The sequence below is a fragment of the Sesamum indicum genome, linkage group LG3 (assembly GCF_026168435.1).
Source record: "Sesamum indicum cultivar Baizhima isolate 11 linkage group LG3, ASM2616843v1, whole genome shotgun sequence".
Classification (NCBI taxonomy): Eukaryota; Viridiplantae; Streptophyta; class Magnoliopsida; order Lamiales; family Pedaliaceae; genus Sesamum; species Sesamum indicum.
The window spans coordinates 27,522,263-27,545,744 of record NC_142659.1 but is presented as its reverse complement, the minus strand read 5'-3'; the positions used below and the strand labels follow the sequence as shown (position 1 = coordinate 27,545,744).

Here is a 23,482-nt window from a genome sequence, read left to right as displayed (position 1 = left end):
TCCACATGCAAACTAGCTAATTAAATAATGTATCTAGCAATTTACTTTGTTGTAAGTTTAAATAAATATAAAAAAAATATTAAATAACATCTTATATTAAAAAGATGGAGGTATTATAACTTCTGTTAGATAAATATAAATAAAATAAAATACTTTATATATAAAGCCTTTTTGGGCGGAAAATATTCAAAAATAATTTTTTTAATGGAAAAAGAACATTTATGACATATTATCAGCTAATTTGACCCCTCATATAATCCGATTGTAGCTTTTTCTTTTTCTTTTTTTCCTTTGAGTTACATTTTTTAAATGCTTTTTGTTTTAAGAATTTCATACTAGAAAACATTATTTTATATTCATCTTTAATATGAACATATATTATTTTAATTAATTAGTATGATATTATATACTAATTTATATATGGAAAAAAACTTATATCATACAGCGGCAAATATGATATACACGATAATAAGAAATAAAATACGTTTATTTCTTTATTGATGTATAAGGATATTTTTATCCAATTTCATTAAAAAAAAAAAAAAAGTTTTCGATACCACGTCCATAAATTAAGTGGCAGAATAAATTTAACCATGAATTCAATAAATAGAGTATAAATCTAGTGAACATACATAAACAACTTTGTGTCGGCATATATTTTTATTGCAGTTGCTATATAATTGATTCAAGCTTGGACGAGCCAAGTTCGAGTTAGAATTTTTCAGTTAAACAAACATTTTATATACATCATGTATATATAAAACGGAATAAATAATGGAACAAGAATTGCAATAGGAAATCAAATCCGGCCTTAAATATATAGATCTTCCTGTTTATTCAGGTTTCATCAGAGATTCAGAAAGCTCGACTCTCTCAGGATACATATACAGTACAGACATAATTTTAACTAAAAAATATTTCAAAATCATATATATCTAGGCAACACAGATTGGGCAGTTTTTGAAGCCAATCTCGAGGTCTAATATCGCAGAGCGCTCTGAGAACCAAGCCTCCTCTTTCTTAGGCGTTCAGCGATGATAAACGCAAGCTCAAGAGACTGTGAGGCGTTGAGCCTTGGATCACAGTGGGTGTGGTATCGGGAGCTCAAGTCGTCGAATGTTACAGTTCTTGATCCTCCGATGCATTCTGTAACATTTTGGCCCGTCATCTCCAAATGCACACCTCCGGGATGACTTCCCTCTTGCTCGTGTACATCAAAGAAAGCTCTCACTTCCGCCTGATGCAGTAAGATTGAATGTCAGGCACAATAAGTAGCAACTATATGTTAACCACAATCATTTTTTCCATTTACTACTTACGAAAGTTCAATCATATTACTAAACAAAGTTCCTTGATTTTTAGATACTGTGCAACGCTACTCATAGTCGTCATGTTTTACATCACAGATTTTTACCATGACCATCTCGTTTCACGAAGGAATTTGTGATGTATAACATAACTGGAAGAATGCAGTGTAACTCTGCAGAAAGAAAGCATCTTTGTTAATATGTTTCGACGTTAAGGATTGTCAATGTAGTTATCCCACTCTAGAAAAACCATCTTAACCTACACATCAACATCTAACTTTCTAGCCTTCCACAATAAAGTATAATGAGAAGAGAGAAGAATTTCGTCGAAGAATACAAGTGCCCACCTACTACAATAAGTATTATAGAAGCCAAGTCGTTGATAAAGATGCCTGCCAACTATAGAAATTTCATGCGCAGTTAGGTGATGGGTCCATAAGTTAATATAAAAATAACTTTGTGTAGCCACCTAGCACATGTAAATTTTTTCATACCAGTTTAATTTAGGAACTCTTTATGATATTAACCTAAAAATAGACATCTCTCCTAACTGGACAAATAATTTAGGGCCATCTTTAAGCTTATTTGATATTAAGAAGCTTAAAATAGGCAACATCATGTTTTCGACTGAAGAATGTCATCTGACGAATGCAATTAGCACCCTCTTTTAAACTCTACGCGAGTTCTAGTTAAAGGCACCATTGTAAAGCACATAATAAACTTAACTACATATTTATGAGTAGTAACCAGCAAATTACCCTGATAGAATCGAAGGGGCGAGTTTTCAGACCACAGGGAGCTTTGATGGTGTTTCCATGCATAGGATCAGAAACCCAGGTAACAATTTGCCCTGCCCGACGGACTGCCCTGATTAAATGAGGAAGTTTCACTCTCATGTTCTCTGCTCCCATTCTTGTGATGATGGTTATTCTGCCGGGCTTGTTCTGAGGATTCAAAATCTCAATGAGCTTGACAAGTTCATTGGGATCCATTTTATCACTCACCTGATCAGAAACAAAGAAGAAAGAACCATTAGCTCCAATATACTAGTATCAATAGGACAAATATGAAAGCCAAATTATTTCAATAGTTGATTATGAAAGGAAAATGTCAATTTCGAACCAATACCTTAATACCAAGAGGGTTTGCAATTCCTCTAAGGAATTCGATATGGGCTCCGTCCAATTGCCTCGTTCTTTCTCCAACCCAAAGGAAATGGGCTGAACAGTCATAATACAGGCCAGACGTGGAATCAAGTCGGGTAAGTGATTGTTCATAAGGCAAGAGCAAGCACTCATGAGACGTCCAAAACTCGGTGGTCTGCATGACGGGATGGTCCATTGTGAGTCCAGCAGCTTGCATAAATCCTAGGGCCTCATCAACTCGGTGAGCTAGTTCACGGTACCTGCGTTTTGACAACCAAAGTTTCACCATTTATTGATAACCTGGTGAGCGAAATCAGAAAGAAAGTACTCCCAAGGTCCAGAACATCTGATTTGAAATTTATTAGCAAACCATCCAATTCTTGAATTATAGTTTGTGAAACTGACTTTGAACATAGTAGCAGCAGCAAGCGAAGATTGACACAATCAACATAAACTTGAAGCTTGTAGTCCATATATAATCAACACTGAGCTGAACATACCTATCACCCTGCTCGCTATGTTCTGTGAAATCCATGTTCCACTGAGTAACCCTCTGCATCGCAGCATATCCTCCAGTTGCAAATGCTCTCAAGAGATTCAAAGTAGCAGCAGATTGACAGTAGGCCCTGATCATCCTCTGTGGATCAGGGATCCTTGACTTTTCATCAAATGCATCTCCGTTGATGTTGTCTCCCCTATAACTCGGCAACTTGACTCCATTTTTCTCCTCAAATGGATCAGACCTCGGCTTTGCAAATTGCCCCGCCATTCTTCCCACCTATATTTTTTCCAGCAACAAAGTTACAAATCACTTTCTGCATATTGCTCAGTTAAATCCATTCAAGAATCACCACAGGAATCAATATACAATAAAAGAAGTCTCTCTACAGTAAAAGATTGGAATCTATAAAGACAATCTCATTTTGCTGACAAATAACTAACCCAAAATATCAAGCAAGCAATAACGACAAATTTACTAATCTCAGAAAACATGCAAATCAACCAATACCAAGAATAAAAATCCACATATTCTAAGCTAAAATCAATTCAGTAGAACATGGAAAAAAAGTAAAGGGAAGAAAAAGAACCCAGAATACAAATTCTGTTTCTCTCCCGAACGGACTCATGAAGAAGGCGAAAGAACAGGGAAGGCGAAGAAATTCGACCTTGATGACAGGCATTTGGCCACCAAACATCAAAACAGCGCCCATCTGGAGGAGAATCCTGAAAGTGTCCCTGATATTATTGGCATTAAACTCCTTGAAGCTCTCGGCGCAGTCCCCACCTTGCAGGAGGAAAGCATTCCCCATAGCCGCCTCACCCAGACGCTCCTCCAGACTCCGGGCCTCCCCGGCGAACACAATCGGGGGAAAAGCGTCGAGCGTCCTCAGCACCGACTCAAGATCCTCCTGATTCGGGTACTCCGGCAGCTGCAGCGCCTTCTTGGACTTCCAGCTGTCCAATGCCCATTTCTTGGGAGCCACCTTGGTGCCCACGGAGGCGGCGGGAATAGTGGTGGTCTTGGAAGTGGAAGAATCGGCGGAGTGGACGGCTGAAATGGGCTTGATCACGGATTTGACGGGGAGAGAGGAAGGAGAGACGTAGAGGGCGGATTGGGTTTGAGGAAAGGGGGAAGAGTTGGTGGGAAGAAGAGAGTTGTGGGATGCGAGCGCCATTGCAGCAGGTAGGTGGAAGAGCTGGAAGTGAGTGGGAGGAGAAAGGAAGGTAACCTTTGTATTCCGATACCTGAAGAGAGAAGCGGAGGGAAGGGGTTTTTATGCAAGAAAACGTGGTTTTGGGTTTGGTAGGATAGGTAAGAACAATTTCTTTTCTTAAGAAATACTTTTATATTTTTCTTTATTTTATTAGCTTCTACATTTGTGACAAAAGTAAGTTTTAAATATATATATATAAATTAAATTATCTTTCAAAAAAAATGTGAGTTTTTTAAAATAAAAATAAAAATTAGTATGGATTATTTAAAAAAAACTACTTAATAATTATAATTTTATTAATAAATTTAATTATAACAATTAAAAAACAAAAACATTACTATGAGCTTATTTCAGCAATAAGTTGTCCTTAAATCTATTATATAGTAATATAAGTTAATATAATATATTAATTTCAAAATAATTTGATTTTTGAAATTAAAAATAAATGGATTCGTTACTTACAAAAATAGACAAAATATTGCATTTATACTATTTATAAAAAGATATATATTAAATTTATTGATTGAATTGATGAATTATTGTTTTATCGTATTATAGTTTTTATTACCCAAAAAAATAATATATATATATATATATATATTATAAAAGTGTCATAAATTATATTTTTATTTAGAATTTGGTTATGATGGTGAGGGGTAGGAGGAGGGTTCTTGGTGAGGGAAGTAGTAGTTGAGGGCTACATTTGTAATTTGAGGTGTCATAGATTTGCCAATAGTCAAACGTGACAGCCTCTCTTGTCCGCCACCTAACTTTTATATTTTAAATTTTGTTATTTGGGTTCTTGAAATTGAAATTCTGGTGGAAAGAAACAACTGAGTGAAATGGCCACTGAATGACGATGCTAAACCAAGTTGACCTCCCCATAATTAAAATCTACTTTATCTAATAAAGTCTTGGATGTTGGTGTATACCTTTGAATATACCTACCTTCATTGTCTTGTTATTTTCATCTCTTTACTTTGAAAATACGTCTGCACCATAAAAGTCGAATTTTAAAATTTTCTCAAACTTCAGTTTGATAATTGGACTTAAATGAAACGATAATTTGGGGCGACCAGAATTTCACTGTCGAGCTAATGACGTGAAGAAATGTGTTCTTTAAAAATTTGAATTGAACTTTTTAATTTATATACCTCACATGTATAAAAATGACGCAAGTACACTTGTTAAGAAGAGAAAAATTATGGAGACGGTGGTGCAATCAAAATTTGCAGTAGAAAGTCAAACCAATCAAGAATTAAAATAAAAAAAAGTGGAAAATTGGGATTAAATAATAGTTATTTATTTGATTCGTTTGTTTGTTTGAGTAGTAAAAACTTAGAGGTATACAATCCGTGTGGGATTGGATCATAATTGATCACCCAAACACATGGAAGGTTTGTTGTGAACTATAAAATCAAAGTAAACATTTGATACTATTCGACGCATGTAATGAATGAAGCATCCACCATGTAAGACCACACACCCATCTAAAACAATTCCAATGTTTATGGTCTATGTATATAGATTATTTTATATATTTTTTAAAATTATACATATACATTTAATAAATATCAATATTGTTTATATTGACTATCATATTTTTTGAAATATTATACATAGACCCCCCAAAACATTAATAATATTACACAAACTACTCATACTTTCTGGCCGGCATGAGTGGTTTTTATAATTACATAAAAGATATGAGTAATTTGTGTAATTATCCCTAATAATAATAATAACAAGCTTGTTTGTGTGTTGATGAATTATGAGGAATATTGTAGTAGCACCATTCACATAACAACTTAAATACAATAAAGTGGACTGAATAATTTTATTATTCTTAGACATATGTCAAATAATTTTTTATTTGTTTAGGGCAAACAAAATCAAATTGTATATGACACCAACGGTCTTGAAAATTTTAATCATTTTTTTCCCTAAATTTAGCGTGTAATTTGTTTAAAGTGACCTAATTACATATATTTTATAACTAATGCAGATCTATATATAAATCCTCTTTTTTGGATACTTACTTGAGGAAAAAAGTGTTCATATATATATATATATAGATATACTAATATAAAAAGAAAAATCCCTCTACACTTACATAGAGTCATTAAATGATACACGTGAAAACAACGAGCCACAACCAGTAGTACTAATTAAAAAAAAAATCCCATTTTTAATCATAAAGAACGGTTACTTACACCATGGCACCAATTTTTCAAATTATCAAAATATCCCTCGTGTATTTTTCAACCACCCCCGTTCAAATTCTTATTCTCATCTAAATATCTATATCATATATATCCTCTAAATCAATAAATGTAACATTTATTGGTGTGACAAAATACATAAACAAGATTATCCTTGTGTTGTATGGACATTTGAGTGCTACCGTTGTTTTGTAAGTTTTATAGTGCCAAAACGAGCAGTTGGATGTGTGGTTTCATGCCTCAATTGCACTTAACTTAGGCATGATTAGTGGCTATCACCCCTACTCCTACTCGTATATTAAATAAAAAGGTAAATTACAGCCACCAAACTGGTATAAATACAAATATTCTATTATTATTTAAAAAATTATAAATATTTATTTAATTTTAATATCCCTCTAATTCATTATATATTCATTTAATTTTTATAGTGTACTGACTAAAATAATATACGGGTTATAAATTATAATTTTTTTCAATTTTCTAATTTTTATGGACTATTTATTTTATCCTTTCTCAATTGTTTTTATACTTTTTCAAATATACATTTTTTTTATTTAAAAAGAATCAGTAAGAATAAAGTAGTAATGTCCAACTCGCCGTTTATGAGCTGCATAATTATATTTCTTTTGAGGGGTTTATTTATAATTTTATAAAAAAAGTGAAAGCAATTTTATGAAAATAGGCGGCCGTAGCCACAGCCTACGTCCCTCGAACATTTTCCTAATAACAAAAAGATTTAATAAAAATGGGGCACGCAATAGATGTGTGTACCTCAGCTCCATCTTCTGCTGTCCATATTTGTACAATTTTATGATATATTATAAAAGTAGTATTTCTAGAGCAACAACTCAACTCTTTATATTATTTTAATTTTTTTTTTTAAAGAAATGAAATTATAATATATTTTTTACAACATTTTAGGGAGACACTGAGAAAAAGATTTGAACGATATCCCATTTTCATAAAATTGATTGATGTTTTTTTTTTAAAAATTAAGAACTGCATTTTTCAACAGAAAAATGCATATATCGTGGAGATGCGGGGGATCGAACCCCGTGCCTCTCGCATGCAAAGCGAGCGCTCTACCATTTGAGCTACATCCCCATTTCCGACATAAGTGTCTTCTATATTTTTTATAATAATTTTCTTATGTTGTTCTTTATATATATTTGATGTTGCAAAAACCTTTTGTCGTCCACATAATTATATGATAACTATATTAAGATCTCATAATTTATGATTTTTTTTGTATAAATTATTTTTATCTTTTACGTAATTACATAAATCATCTCTAATAATAAAAAAATATGGATAAATTGTATAATATTATTAACGTTTTTAGGAGAAGTATGCTAATATTTCAAAAAATACGTGTAATTTATGTAAATGCATATTTTCGATGTATGTAATTATAATTTTCAAAAATCATGGATGATTGTGTCATTTGTGTAAAACAACCATAAATTAATAAGTACAGATATAATTATTTAATTGGATGTTTTAGTTACTTGGTTTTTTTGGGTGGATTTACTTCATAATAACACTTCATGCCCGACTCTGGAGAGCACTATGGGCCCTTAGTCGGACTGGGGTTTTCTGTCCTTTTAAGGATTTTGGGCTCTTGTATCTTTTTGAGCTCCGATGATATTTATCATTCTTTCGGGGTGGTGATATTTTTCATTCTCTCAGAGTGGTTCGGCCTCTTGTATGAACATCACATTCGTTAATTAGTTTTGTATATATACAAAAAAAAAAAAAAAAAATTAAACAAAATATTTTGACATAATAAATAGAGGACATTGCAATATAAGTAATTTCTTTTTATATTTCAAAATAAAACAATAAACAAATAAAAGAATTCAATTGGCAATATATGCATAGATTTCTATCCTACATATATATATATAACAAATTCTTAAACTAAAGTGGAGCATTTGGATGTGGAAGGATCATATATAGCTGGGAGCAGGTATTTCCGCCCATTCGCACCGTGCGCATTGTAGCTAGCACCACTCTGGGGGTCCACCAACAGATCCCCAGCATAACCAGGGTACGCTCCCTTAGCGTAGACTCCGGGGCAGGCAGATGCAGCCTCCAATGGGGCAGCAGTTGAGCCTTGATAGAACCCATTTCCAAATGGGTTGGTTGCAGTACCCGCCAGAAGCCCACCCAAATTCATGACGATACCGTCCAGGCCCACATCGTTGTTGGGCGCAACCAGTGGTGGGCTCTGTGGGCCGTAAATGGGCTGATGGAAGGGCCACGCGCAGTAGCCCGGGCACTGACTCTCCGAGTTCCCAACCCATATGTACGCAAACTTGTACTTCTTTCCCTTCACCAGGGCGCTCTTGGAACCGTGGGTCCCGCAGCGGTTGACGCAGAAGCCATCCACGGTGACGTCGGCGGCCGTGAGAACGACGTTGATGGCGTTCTTCTGGTCGCCCCTCGAGGCCAACTGAACGATCTGCTTCTGGGAGAGAGATTTTCCGAGGGAGTAGGTGTCGTCGAGGAGTTGTTTCCCCAAGTAGAGGGAGAGGGCTGAGGATGAGGTCTTGGAGCCCGCGAGGTGGTAGTATTTCTCGATGGCCTTCCACCAGGCGGCAACGGATGGTTGAGTGGGCGACGAAACCGACAGGGAGGTGATGAAATCAGCGACAATGGCCCTCTGGGAAGGCTTGAAGTTGCCGTACCAAATGAGATTAACAGCGATTGTGCCGTGGAGAAGGGCGCCATTGTGGTAACGGAGGAGCTGGTCTTGTGGGTCTTGGAGCGGAGTGCTGAGGAGTCTTGAAGCAGAAGAGATGTTAAAGAGAGAAATTAGAGCCAAGAACTTCACTACAATGAGATATTGAGAAGCCATTATTGAAGAGAGAGAGAGAGAGAGAGGGAGTGATTGATGTGGATGTGGATGAAGAGAGAATGGAGAAGAAGGGTATATATAGATATAGATGTAGTAATGGGGGGTGATGGTGATATTGAGTTGGGGGATTTTGGGGCAGAAAGAAAAAGCAGCCAATACTCAAATTCAAACGCGTTTTAGGTTTATGAGAGCAGAAGTAGAAAGCATTACAGCGTGCTGGTGGTGGAATTGTGTGTTTCCTAAAATACCCATGTCTTCCTTGTTTTAGTACTTCCAAGACGTAGCCTGTAGGAATATGCATGCACCTAACCTAATCCACCATATGCTATATATTAAACAATTCTAAACTCCTGACAGATGAATAATTTGTATTTTTAGTAAGTCTCAAATGAACCTCAAATAAATCCATTGTCCTACATAATTTCTATTTGAATGTGATCAATTTTAAATGATGTCCTCGTTAAGAGTGTAAATTTAATAATGAAAACGGTAATAAAATAGTTGTATTTACTTCTAAGATAAATTTACATTACCAATTTTTAAAATTGAATTGAATTATACAAACACCTCTTAATATTTAAAATATTACAAATACATCTTTATGAGGGGTGCCAGTAAACTTTACCTCAATGAATATATTTGAATATTTTATCCATAAACAAGAAGTGCATTTATAATTACAACTTATATAATATCAAAAAAAATACTTATATAATTTTGTGAAGAAATATAAAAAATATATACTATGTAATTAGACTTAAATTAGGATTGTGTCAACGTATATAATTTTGAAATGCGGTAGCAAGTATCAGGGAAATGAAGGGCAAAATGGGAAAGTGAGTTAGAGGGTGAAGAAAAAGACAAAAGGTTGAGGGGGGTTTAAAGAGTTAGGACAGGCTGGCTGGAGCGGAGCTCATCATTGGAAACCGCGCTTCCCCCAGCTGTCCACTCGCCATCCTACTTACCTACTTTTTCATTTCTTGTCCCCCCCCCCCCCCCCCCCAAAACCTTTTTCTCTCTCCCTTCAATTTTTGGGAATTTAATTTTATATATACTTTTTGTAAAAAAAATAACTATATATTATGTTTGGTATTATTTTAAAAAATAATAGAAAGATGAAATAAAGGATAGTAGGATGGGGAGTTGAAAAGCGTTAAATTGTAGAGAGTGGGAGGGCTGTTTTCATATTTTGATACACCAAAATGAGCTGTCTTGTCTCCTCCTCCTTCCTTCCTACCTTAGCTAACACCCAAACCAGACACTGTATAGTCTACTCACTTCAATGCTACCTGCACCCTCCTATGCATCTATCTTACTTCCATTTTTCATATTATTGTTATTATAGAATAAACCACATCAATTATTTATTATATTTTCATTTTGAAATAAACTCATAAAATAGTTAGATAAGATAAGATTTATGAAATTTAGAAAAGATATTAGTAATAATAAATTTATAAGTGATTTGATAGAATTTGTTAAGATCTTAAACAAAATTAGAAGATCTTATTAGCTATATTTTTAAAAAGTTACTAAACACTTTGTAGCATTTTATCAATTTTCAAACATATTATAAAATAATTTTAAAGAGTTTATAAATTTATCTGTACACCATCTTAATTAGGTAGCAAAATAAAAAGTTGTGATCGAGGATTTGATTATGGTAGATAATAGTGATTTTCGATAAGTAATATATATAGATTAAGTTAATAAAATATTGTTGGACTAGTAAGATTGAGATGCTGGAGCATCTAGATTCCACAAACACAAGTATGCATCATTAGTTTGGTATTTTATATTGTATTTAATTTATGTTTTAAATATAAAATTATTGATATGTTTGATTAAAACATGTAAAAATAAGAAATATTAAGTTAGGGTGGGAAGGTTGGTTGGCTGGAAATAAGCTGTAGTAGTGGACCAGTCCAGTCCAGTAGTGAAAGGCATCAAAGCTGTAATAATGCTTTTTGTTCTCTTCTTCTCTCTGCTCTTTACAAAAACCGCGTCCCACTTTTGACTAACATCTATTCCCCCCTCCCCAGCTCTTCTACTGCTCTACTCTATATAGATACCCTTCTTCTCCATTCTTCCTTCATCATCCAATCACAATCACAATCACCTCTCTCTCTCCCTCTCACCGCAATGGCTTCTGATCATTGTTTCTTTGTGTTCAAGTTCTTGGCTCTAATTTCCCTCCTTAACATCTCTTCTGCTTCAAGACTCCTCAGCACTCCGCTCCAAGACCCACAAGACCAGCTCCTCCGTTACCACAATGGCGCCCTTCTCCACGGCAAACTCCCTATTAATCTCATTTGGTACGGCAACTTCAAGCCTTCCCAGAGGGCCATTGTCGCTGATTTCATCACCTCCCTGTCGGCTCCGTCGCCCACTCAACCATCCGTTGCCGCGTGGTGGAAGGCCATCGAGAAATACTACCACCTCGCGGGCTCCAAGACCTCATCCTCAGCCCTCTCCCTCTACTTGGGGAAACAACTCCTCGACGACACCTACTCCCTCGGAAAATCTCTCTCCCAGAAGCAGATCGTTCAGTTGGCCTCGAGGGGCGACCAGAAGAACGCCCTCAACATCGTTCTCACGGCCGCCGACGTCGTCGTGGATGGCTTCTGCGTCAACCGCTGTGGGACCCACGGTTCCAAGAGCGCCCTGGTGAAGGGAAAGAAGTACAAGTTTTGCGTACATATGGGTTGGGAACTCGGAGAGTCAGTGCCCGGGCTACTGCGCGTGGCCCTTCCATCAGCCCATTTACGGCCCACAGAGCCCACCACTGGTTGCGCCCAACAACGATGTGGGCCTGGACGGTATCGTCATGAATTTGGGTGGGCTTCTGGCGGGTACTGCAACCAACCCGTTTGGAAATGGGTTCTATCAAGGCCCATCTGGTGCCCCATTGGAGGCTGCATCCGCCTGCCCTGGAGTCTACGCTAAGGGAGCGTACCCTGGTTATGCTGGGGACTTATTGGTGGACCCCGCGAGTGGTGCTAGCTACAATGCGCATGGTGGGAATGGGCGGAAATACCTGCTCCCGGCTATATATGATCCTTCCACTTCAAAATGCTCCACATTAGTTTAAGAAATTGTTATGTATACGTAGGATAGAAATTGATGCATATAGAGAATAGTGGGAATTGAATTCTTTGATTTGTTTATTATTTTTTATATTGAATTATAACATGAAAAAGACTTTGTATTGCAATGTTGTTTGTTGATTATGCTGAAATATTTATAATTTTCACTCCAACTCACTAAACACTAAAAATAAGAACACAACAAACTAATTATTTTTAAAACTAAACTACATTCACAAAATATTAGATGGAATTTTTTAAATTTCAAACTGAAAATGACTGAATAAACAAAAATATATTTATTTTTTATTTATATAAACGATTTTTTTAGAAAGAAACTATTCAATAGTGTAAAAGTTACTCTTTTAAAAATTTGAAATAATGAAATGATTGTTCTAAAGACAAACTAATAATTTAACAAATAAAAACGTTTTTCTGGAAATAAGTTTAGTTTATTACTGACTTAACCGAATTTAAGAAAGAAACTAGAAAACAAAAACAAGATATAAATATTTTTTTGAAAATAAACTAAATTTGAAATTAATGGATGGCATTTTTAGAAAATAAACTGAAAAAAGATAAAAGTTATATAAACGAATGGACATAAAGAATAGTAAGAGAATGAGAACTAAAATGTATACAATGGACCTAGAAAACATTTTGGTCAGAGATGGGGATGTAGCTCAAATGGTAGAGCGCTCGCTTTGCATGCGAGAGGCACGGGGTTCGATCCCCCGCATCTCCATCTTATGTTTTTCCTGTAGAAAAATGCAGCTCTTAATTATTTTATGATTTTTCTTTGTTTTTTTTTTAATGGAAAAACGTAGTTCATAGTATTTTTCAGTTTTCAATGATTTTTATTTGTAGAATCGTGTTACTCGAAACACTTTGCCTAATAATTTAAAATGTCATAAAACAATTTTGCAATCATGTTTGTTTATGTTTTTTATTTTCGGTAGAAAAAATATATATTTTTTAATTTTATATAAATTTTTGTGTGAAATAATAATATATTTCGATTAATTAATAAAATTATATTTTATATTGAATTGTGGTGTCAAAATCCATATATTTCTAATCAAATACATATTTATACTATATTAAAAGAAAAGACGTTTTTCTATCACAAATGGCGGTTATGACACCAAAACACCAATTTTGTTGTTATGCAAATAATACTGCTAAATTGATTTTCTTGTTTTTCTTTGTTGCTTTTTTTCTTTCTTTTTTAGAAATATGATATATCCATTATATATATTTTAAAATATAAAATAAATTTTAAATAAATATGTTTTCGCTCTCGGTTTCAACATACACTTCCACATGAGCACTTTAACCTTTTTCTTCACCATCTCCTTTCCCAACATACCCTTCCCTATGTTGTCTTTTTAAGACTACTTGGTACAGTTATTCGATCATCTCATTATTACAATTTTATACTCCACACCTCACATTTTGGGTTAATTATATTTTGCCCCAAACAACTATTATTGGGGCTTGAAAATGAAAAATAATGATAAGTTACAAAAATTATAAATATTTGGAGGTGATTTCTCAGAAAAATAAAAAATAAAATAAAATTGACCCCACCTGTAATTTATCCTAAGATTTAAGAAGAAAAAAGTTTCATATTTGCAGCCATTGACAATTTCGGACCGTCGACGTGAAAGGGTACTTTTGGGCTCGTTGAAACAGCCCAAAATAAAACCCAAATACCCCAACCGCTTCGTCAGAAATATTACAAATGGCCCATAAAGAGTTACCAATTAGATGCGAGCGCCGTCTTTTCTTCTCGTATTTTTGTAAAGCATCAGAAGCACTGTTAGTGTGCAATACGCAGTAAAGATTTTCAATTATATTTTATGGTAAATTATAATGAATTTTTTTATAATTCAATAAAATTTAAAATATTTTTTATTATTTTAAAAATTATTAATTTTTTTTTTAACGTTCGTCTAATAATTAAGTTATTTCGTTAGTTTTCGTTAAGTTTCTTTATCTATTTTTTGCGGTGAATTGAATACTCTTGTGAACTACGAAATAATTTTAGTTATTTTTTAAAACTTTTTACTATTTTTTATGGACTTGAAGGACAAGAAGAAAATTTGATACCGTTAGCCTTTTTTTATAATTTTTTAATTATAAAAACAATAAGGGCAAAGTGGATTTTTTATATCTTTATCCAAATATTACATAATTTCATTAAACACCAGAAATATTAATAATTAGATACTCCAAAACTAAATTAATATTTGCATTTATGTAGTTTCATTATCTATACTAATATAAAAAAGAAAGCCATCCACATTAATAAATAATGGTTAATAACACTATTGCATTGATTTTTTTATAAAGCTAAAAATACCCTTCACCTAATAAGATAATTAATTTATTCATCTTTACAAATTTTATAGTAATTGATGAATTAGTTTTTTTCTTTTTTTTTTATTTTAATATAATATATTACTTATATATTTTACTTTTATTTATAATATATTTTGATGTGTGAAAGATTATTTATTATATGTACGTACTACGATTAATATTAAAAGAAATAAAAAGGGAGAAATATAAGCATTTAAATGTTAAAGTTGAAACCAAGGAGACTAAGTGGACAACACCATGTATGTATATGTGTGGTAGCAGTAGTAGTTGGCAGGTTTGGTTTAATTATTTTTTTATTATTAAAAAAATTATATCAATATATTTAAAATAATTAATATAATATTAATAATATGAATTGCATATATAGTCTGTTGCACCATTTTTTGTTTTTTTTTAAATTTCTGAATTAGAGTCACGAATCCAATCCGCGACTTCAATTATTGGTCACAAATTCATAGCCAACTAAGAAAAATTGCAAAAACTCCCTATTATTGTTGTAATTGCAATTTAATTAACATGCCACACTATGACCAGAAAACAATATAGTTACACTCTTTTTTTTTAAATTAGACTAACTCTATTTTCGAAATTTCTCCATTTATAATGGTGTCCTCTCTATTAGAGTAATTTGGACGGAAACTACAGATCGCAACAAAATTAATATATATATTTAGATATAAATGTTTAATTTTATTTCTCATTCAACATTTCATATAAACTATTGAGAATGTAACTAGTTTGATTCATTTATAGCTACACTTTTTTTTGAATGCTAATAAATCGAGATGAGTATTTTATTACAGTTACACTCTTTCATTTTATATATAAGATGCAAGCAAAATGTGGTGCTTGGGTTCACTTAGAGTAGAAAGTAGTGAAATAAGTGCTTAAAAAATAAAAAAGTGTAAATGAGTGATGAAGAGAGTATTGTTGCTTGATTTTCATATACAAATAAGAGACCGATATCAAAGTGAAAACTCTAAGTATGAAGTACAATGTTCCTTTCAGCTAAAGTGGTAATACGAAGGTGAAAGTTATAGTTTATAAGTTCAAGTTGCCTTCTCCTGTTGGGGGAGCTCTCTATTTACAAACAACCATAAGTTGATTGGAAAAGATTTCGACATGGAGTATAAATATCAAAGTGGTTAGATAAGGCTGAATCTCCTACAAAATTTGATGAAGGGTCCCCAGCAATTGGAGCCCGCAATTGAAGTCTGTTGTAGATGAAGGTATTTTGTAGAAAAATGATGCATTTTTTAATTTTTAGAGAGGTGGTTAAGGAGACACCTTCTCCCAACTAGAGTCCAAGATTTTAGAATTTATATGTTACTTTTGGCTAGAGTTCGACGTGTTTTCTAGAGGGCTAATCCTTTATTTAATTTTGTGAGGTGTACATCTAAAAATCTTATGTGGATACCACATAGGCCATCCGTCATATAAGATATACTTTGACTTTGGTTGTGGGATTTTCAATCCCTAAACTTCCTTGTGCGCATGTAAGACCTTCTTGGATTAGAGCCCTCTCATGTTTTGGGCTGGTTTGATATGTTTTGGCCAATTCAGTTCCTGGGGCACCTCCTACCAAATTCTCTTAGGGCTCTACCTAGATTAGGCATCCTGGGACATTTTGGACCCTTATCCAAACTGGGCCTCCTGGTAGGGGTGATCACGATGTGGTTCTCTAATTATACAAACATCCTATATCTTTGCAAAATTACAAGTACACCCTTTAAAGTTATAATTGTAACTATAGTTACATTCTTTGTTCAGTGATGGAATTCTACACAAATACCTCTTGAGATACATACACTAACATCCCCTGGGGGGTATACTTACAATTTCGCAAAGGATAAGAAATATTGTTGTAGTTAGATATAACCGCAAGAAATGTCAATGTAATTTTCCATATATTTTATGATTAAGGTTTTGTCTAGATTGATAAATTTAAAGTTAGGAATTCGAAATTAACAAATCCATGGAATGTTTTGGATAATTTCATGTTATATAGATGTTTTTAATTCTTAAACTTTACTCTGAGTTATATTTTTCTAGTGTTTCGATAAATTTTAAACTCATTTAATACGGAGTAATTTAATTCCCCCAACAAAAATAAGAAAAAATTGGACATTTTTTTAAATGAACAGTCCCAAAAAAATTAAAAATAAAATTGAACAGTCGATATGCTTAGCAATAGATCCAGTGATGATTCTGCAATCTCATGGAAGATCTAAAATCCACAAGTTTCAGATAAGATCCAACGGTAGATTTTACATATTTAACTATTAAAACTGAAAACATCTCTTCCAAATGGAGGGGTATAACTGGTAATTCGCTGCAAACATTAATGGAGTTAGGAATCTTTAACAACTAATTGTGGCAATCGTGAAGACTTTTTAATTTTAATGGAATTATTAAATTATTTTTTTGACACATTTTATTTCTATATCGACGTCTCCTATGCCCAAATATGTAAATACTCCTTGTTCTTTGCTAAACATGTTTTTATACCAATTATAAGCATAATACATAAACTGTTTGGAATTAAATAAGATGGTCAAACATAAATCTAATCCAACATAATTATTGACAAAAAATTATATCTTACATATATGTATTAATACATCATATACACGTTAGATTATTGAGGTTGCAAGAATTGGATTTCTGAAATTTGGTTGGTGTGTTTTCTTTACGATTTGAGAATTTTAGGGGACTCAAGCCTTTAAATCAAGTTCACAAAAGAAACCTTTAGGGAAAAAAATAAATCAATATTTTTCATAAAAAAATATCTCATGTATCCTTATTTGCCAGTTACCGAAAGTTACTTAAGTTGCATAGTGGTCTATATCAGAAAAATCTTCCTGCAGACATAAGCTGTGGGCACAACTTAACTCATGAATGCTTCTGCAGTGAGGGACAAAAGCGCATATTTGATAAGCTATGGCCACGGCTTATCAGATAGGCTCTAGACAGAAGTGTAAATGTGATAAGCCGTGATCATGATTTATCAGATGTGCGCTAAACAAAAATGGTCATATGATAAGTTGTGACCACAGATTATCTCATGTCCACTGTAACTATAAAATATTATATTAGAACCATTTATTTAATCTCAAGAGTGTAGTAATATAAGTTTGCATGGATGAGTATTCTGAGGCTAGTGTAATTTTTAGTTGAACATATAGAGGACTTGTGGCCAAGTGTTGTCAACATAAGATCACGTCATAATTGCATCCACGATACTCTTCACTTTTCAAAATTTTGAATTTAATTCGATTCAGTATGAAGTGATAAATAATAATTAATTGAGTGATTATATGTATAAAATTTTCTCTAAAAACATATAATGACATATATATATATATTGTCGCTACAAATGTATTTTTAATTTTTTATAATCACAAATTTCATATACAAAATTTTTTCCACTATTTGTTATAATATTATAAGAAGAAAAATAGTAATTTTAGTCTCACATATTAGGCGCTTTTTTAATTTAGTATCATTTCTTATAATTTTCTCACATTAAATTTCAAAAATTATTTTTTTTTTCAATTTTAGTCCTCACGCAATGCTTTGTCTAATAAATAACGGACTAACAGTATCACATGTATTTTCGTACATTTTTTTTTAATTATTAGATAAAAAATACACGTGAAAACTAAAATTTAAAAAAAAATCCAACTTATAAAATAAATGAGAAAATCATAACAAATAAAACTAAATTAATATAAAAAAAACACCACCAACCAGAAAAATGCGCTTTCCTCTATAATAAGATAACAATTATTACTAATATCATCTTTTTTGTTGTAATAACCAACAAAACAGAAAGAGAAAAGATTCCACTGTAAAAAGACAATGATGAACTGCTGCAACATTAATGTAATGACGTTACAAGAGCTGCCAATGTCGTTATAATATACATAATTTTTAAATATAATCTAAATAAATTAAACTTTATAAATAAAAAATACCTAAAAATATCTACATAAAATAATAAATTAATTTAAATATTTGAATCATAAAAATTATTAGTAAAAGAAGACAATAGCAATGATAGAGAGATCAAACGTATAAACATAAAAAGTAAAGAAAGAACTATCAAAAAGTAGTTATGTAAAATTACGACATTAAATACACAAAAGACAATAAATATATGTATATTTAAAAATCTATAACATCCCGATGTAATTATGAAAATAGTTAGTTAATTAGGATTTTTTTTTTAATTTCGATCAGATTTGGCTGAATCAAACAAATTACAAAGCAAATGTATTATTTGATATGTGATTGATCATTTTTTCTAAACTGTATACTAATTATATAATAAATATATATTACATTTATTGTATAATTGATTCAAATTTGATCGAAATTGGAGTTGCTCCTAATTATGAGGGTGGAAAAAGGGAAAAAAGAGAATGGGAGAGAGGAAATAAGAAAGTAGATGAAATCCAGCTCAGAATGACAAGACCCCACGTGGGAGAGAGGACATGATATGCAATGCAACCAGTTCACCCACTTCTACATTACTCTTCAAACTAATACAACCTTTTAGCTGTCTCCTCCTCTCTTACGCTGGCAATTACGTTTCATATTCACCTTCTCATCATCATCATCATCATCATCATATATGTATGTATGTATTTATGAGACATGCAATACGATTGAAATTTCTTCCTACAAATTATTATTTTTTATGATTTTATTTATATAATTTATTTTAAAAAGGACCTCTTGCTAATTGCTATGGAAAAAAAAATTATTGAAACTTGTAAACTATTAAAATTTTTATTGGTAATCGATATTGGACGTGTTTGGAAACCAAAAAATTGTAAGGGTGGTTTTTGTAATTTAGGGCAGCTGGTCATTAAATTCTTGAGACACCTACATACGGGATTTCCAATTTAACAATATTAATTATTTTATAATTTCTATAAATTTCACTATACAACAAAGGGATGAGTCAGTGTGGCGAGAGGATACATAAAATTAAATCGGATGAATCTTGAATTATAAACCTACACAATTATGCTCTAATATTTATTTAATCATCAATAGCTCGAGTCGAATTTCAAAACTTATTATCGGACTTTTATTTGATCGTGGGAGTTAAGGGCATGCTTGTTTGTGCTTTCATTTACAATTTTTAATTTCTGAAACAGTAATTAAAGTAAAAATATATTTATTTATATGTATTCTCATTGAAATTATATTAATGTAACATTACAGTTCAATACAAAATACAATTTCATTAACTAGTCCAAGTTTGTTCTCATTTCAAATGAAAATTTTTACAAATTAAAAATATAATTTTTTTATTAAAAATTGAAAATTGAAAATAAAACCACAAATTATTTGAGAATTCTCGTAATACAAGATATGGGTTTTTTTTTTAAAAAAAAAAAGGAAAGAGAGAGAATCATATATATATAATGATGTGATTCTTGAAAAGTGTGTGTGTTTAAGTGGTGGTTTGTATGACAAAAAAAAAAAAAAAAGAGTATTGGGATGTTAGGACAGTTAGCTGTGTAACATCTAATGATTGGAAGGTTAGGAACGTGGGGCTCATGTGGATGTACTGATTGATTAGTCTGTCTAAAACTTCAATAAAAATAAGGTTATTTAATTAAAATATGTAAGAACCCTAACTTGGAATACAGTTATAAAGTGTATATATATGAGTATAATTTAATGCCAATTCTTGATTCTTTATTTTTGTATTGTATTCATTAATTTATAGCAACCCCCACCCACCCTCAAATCAAGAATCACAATAAACAAGGGCTTTTTGCCTCAGATAATTTGTTATTTTCTTTTCACTAAATTAATTATTAATAATTATAATAACTAATATACTGATTATAGATATTCTTTTTTAAATGTAATTTAAGTTAAAATAAAGTACGATACAATATGAAACCAAAAATTTTAGTCACCCTCGCAAAAAACCACGACAAAAAACCTTTACCAATAATCTTTGATGTTCAATTTTTTTATAATCTGTCATTTTTTCTAGTTTTTAAAAAAAACTCAGCAGTTCTTTTTTTTTTCCTCCTTTTCTCAACTTCCAATTATCTCTCTCCCTCAACTTCTATGTTTCTCCCCCCCCCCCCCCCATTTTCTCTAAAAACTATTTACAACCTCTATCTTTTTAATATTTTTTATTTATTTAATTAAAATATATATTTTTAAAAAAATTATATTATTTCTATTTTAAATTAATTGCACACACATTTAGATGTGCCATACACACCGATTTATAATTAACTAACAAATAACTAGTTAAAGTAAGGAATTTCAGACACTAGTGGGACTTGAACTTATTAACTCATATTTATAGAACCTCAAACACTGCAACAAAAAATAATATTAACAACTGCTTATGAGATGATAACTTTAAAATGTTACCAACACTACAAGTAATATAATATTTAATCATGGCCGATTGCAAATATTAAATAGTTGTAGCAAATAGTAATCGATCACGATCATACAATGATTATTGTTCATGATTTTCACGAGGGTGGCTAAAATATTTGCTATAAAAAATAATTTTACCATGGCTCCTAGTTGTGGTAAATAATTTTTCATGATGTAAAAGCTAATTTTTTACATCGATTTTATTTAACCGTGGTTAATAATAGTTATTTATCATAATTCTATAGTCACATCCATTAATATTATAGTCAATAATAATTTTTTTTATAGTGTAAGAATATATGTTAAGTGACAATAATTTTTATCTTATTAAAAATATAATTATTAGAAATAAATTAATGCTGCGTAAAGTTGTCACTATAGACCATAAGTGACACACGTCTAAAGTGACAATCACTAATTGTTTCTGTGGCAATTTTTATTCAAAAAATTATTACAACTAATTTTCGCCTTGAGATAATATTTACAATATAATTATCGGTATTAAAATTATATAATTTGTCGCCTTGTTACTTAATAAAAATAATTAGGACTACATTAAAATTTCCAATTGATTATTTTTATAACTAACCCTCTATTTTTTATAGGGAAAATTGCAAACAACCCCCTGTGATATTGTAAATAAGTAAATTACCTCTTTACGAGAAAAAAATAATAATTTATCTCTTGTATTTTTTAAAATGCTATAATTTATTACCTTCTGTATTTTCTAACACGAAGCAATTTACCTTCTAAGATAGGGAGATAGATTGCTTGATTTTAAAAAGTATAGAAAGATAAATTATTATTTTTTTTTACCATAACAAGATAATTTGTTCATTTATAAAATCATAAGAGAGTAAATGCATCAAGCCCATTATTGGTAACAAATTTTCGCCCACATAATTAGGTCATATTGACAGATAATTTGTATGAATTAATGAACTGACTAATTCGATCAACTGTAAAGGAAAATCCGATATCTAATGTTGTTATGTTATTTATTTAATTAAGGGATAGTTGGGATTGAAATTTTCTATTTAAATTATGCGTCTATTAATTCTATATATCGCACGTAGTGGTTCCCCTCACATTTAAACCACACTTTTTAAAATTCATCTACATATATATATATATATATATAGGGGAAAAATATTGCATCCAAAAGTCAAAAGTAGCTAATTAAGTTTTTTCTTTTTCTTTTTTTTTTCCAATAACTGTTGAGGGTTATTTGGGGGAAAGCATGAGAAAATTTTGAATTTAATGTCAGAAATCAATTTTTGAGAAAAAATTATTAGTTTCATGAGAAGAAATATAATTTTTTTTGTTATGGTTTACCATTTAAAAATAAAAATTATCAATTCCACAACGACTATTAACCCTTAATTTCTGCAATGAGTAATATATTAATTATAGTTAATAACAATAATAAATATTAATTAATTGTGGTCAAAATTTAAAGTTTTGTATTGAATTTATTTGTGTGTAGTAGAAATTATTAATTTATCATAATTTTTAAACCGTATTAATTACTGCTTTATCATGTAGGAAAATAATTCAATTCATTATAGTGTTCATAATGTTTGGAATTTGGTATTAAAGTTTATATGTTTAACTTCTCAGACATTCGTATTCTTCCTCGTATAAGGATAGCTCGATGAAAAAAAATAAATTGTTTGATCTGTAATAACTCAGTAACAAGTTAATTATAGCAAATATGAATTTTAATTGTAGGTTTTTATTAATATAAGCAAATTCGATAAATTTTGATTTACAAAAATATTTATTTGTTTAATTAGACAAAAAAAAATATCGGGGATATTAAATATTATTTCTCAAACCAAAGGTGATTTACGTATAGGATAAATTACAACCACCTCCCTTGAGATTTGGCACAATTACAAATATATCCTCATTATTTGAAAAATTACGAATATCCCTCTAGATTTAACGTTCATCTAACAACGAGCCCATTTCATTAGATTTTTATTTTATGATAAATTACCCAAAATACCCTTTTGAACTATAACATTATAATTTTATAGAATATTTTTATGAACTAATATTTTCAATAAATTATTCCTCAAAATTTTTTATATTTTTTTCAAATATTTGATTTTTTTAATAAAAAAGTAATAGTAAGGGTAAAATAGTAATTACATTACCATTTAAGGGACACGTAATTATTTCTAATTTAAGGAGAGTTTTTATAACTTTTCGAATAAGAGTATCAGTAATTATACCAATCTCAAGGAAGATAAGTGTAATTTATCGTGACGTATAATTAATGATTACAACGAATCTAAAAAAATAATGATATATTATCTCTAAATAAA

General features: G+C 31.3%; 2 protein-coding genes, 2 non-coding genes and 1 pseudogene across 4 annotated transcripts; 2 read left to right on the top strand and 3 right to left on the bottom strand.

Moving 5' to 3' along the window:
* Window positions 1–786: 786 nt before the first annotated feature.
* LOC105158969 (phospho-2-dehydro-3-deoxyheptonate aldolase 1, chloroplastic) lies at window positions 787–4,230 on the bottom strand. Its single transcript, XM_011075897.3, has 5 exons — window positions 3,619–4,230; window positions 2,953–3,230; window positions 2,436–2,712; window positions 2,066–2,311; window positions 787–1,237 (listed from the first exon to the last, which is right to left on the bottom strand). The coding sequence occupies exons 1-5, from the start codon at window positions 4,126–4,128 to the stop codon at window positions 980–982; spliced, it is 1,569 nt and encodes a 522-aa protein (XP_011074199.1). The 5' UTR covers window positions 4,129–4,230; the 3' UTR covers window positions 787–979.
* Window positions 4,231–7,423: 3,193 nt separating this feature from the next.
* On the bottom strand, window positions 7,424–7,496 carry TRNAA-UGC (transfer RNA alanine (anticodon UGC)). The gene has a single exon. It is a non-coding gene; the product is annotated as a tRNA-Ala (tRNA).
* Window positions 7,497–8,199: 703 nt separating this feature from the next.
* On the bottom strand, window positions 8,200–9,316 carry LOC105158968 (protein PHOSPHATE-INDUCED 1-like). The gene has a single exon (XM_011075896.3). It carries the CDS (start codon window positions 9,250–9,252, stop codon window positions 8,308–8,310), a length of 945 nt encoding a protein of 314 aa, XP_011074198.1. The 5' UTR covers window positions 9,253–9,316; the 3' UTR covers window positions 8,200–8,307.
* A 1,983-nt stretch (window positions 9,317–11,299) lies between these two features.
* LOC105158967 (protein PHOSPHATE-INDUCED 1-like) lies at window positions 11,300–12,466 on the top strand (annotated as a pseudogene).
* Window positions 12,467–13,010: 544 nt separating this feature from the next.
* Window positions 13,011–13,083, top strand: TRNAA-UGC (transfer RNA alanine (anticodon UGC)). The gene has a single exon. It is a non-coding gene; the product is annotated as a tRNA-Ala (tRNA).
* The last annotated feature ends 10,399 nt before the right edge of the window (window positions 13,084–23,482 follow it).

Excerpts from the sequence above, each read along its gene's own strand:
- LOC105158969 (XM_011075897.3), bottom strand. The coding sequence starts at position 4,128 with ATGGCGCTCGCATCCCACAACTCTCTTCTTCCCACCAACTCTTCCCCC. Across the intron at positions 2,713-2,952 it reads CATAGCGAGCAGGGTGATAG|GTACCGTGAACTAGCTCACC; the intron begins GTATGTTCAGCT and ends GTCAAAACGCAG. Across the intron at positions 2,312-2,435 it reads CAAACCCTCTTGGTATTAAG|GTGAGTGATAAAATGGATCC; the intron begins GTATTGGTTCGA and ends GTTTCTGATCAG.
- LOC105158968 (XM_011075896.3), bottom strand. The coding sequence starts at position 9,252 with ATGGCTTCTCAATATCTCATTGTAGTGAAGTTCTTGGCTCTAATTTCT.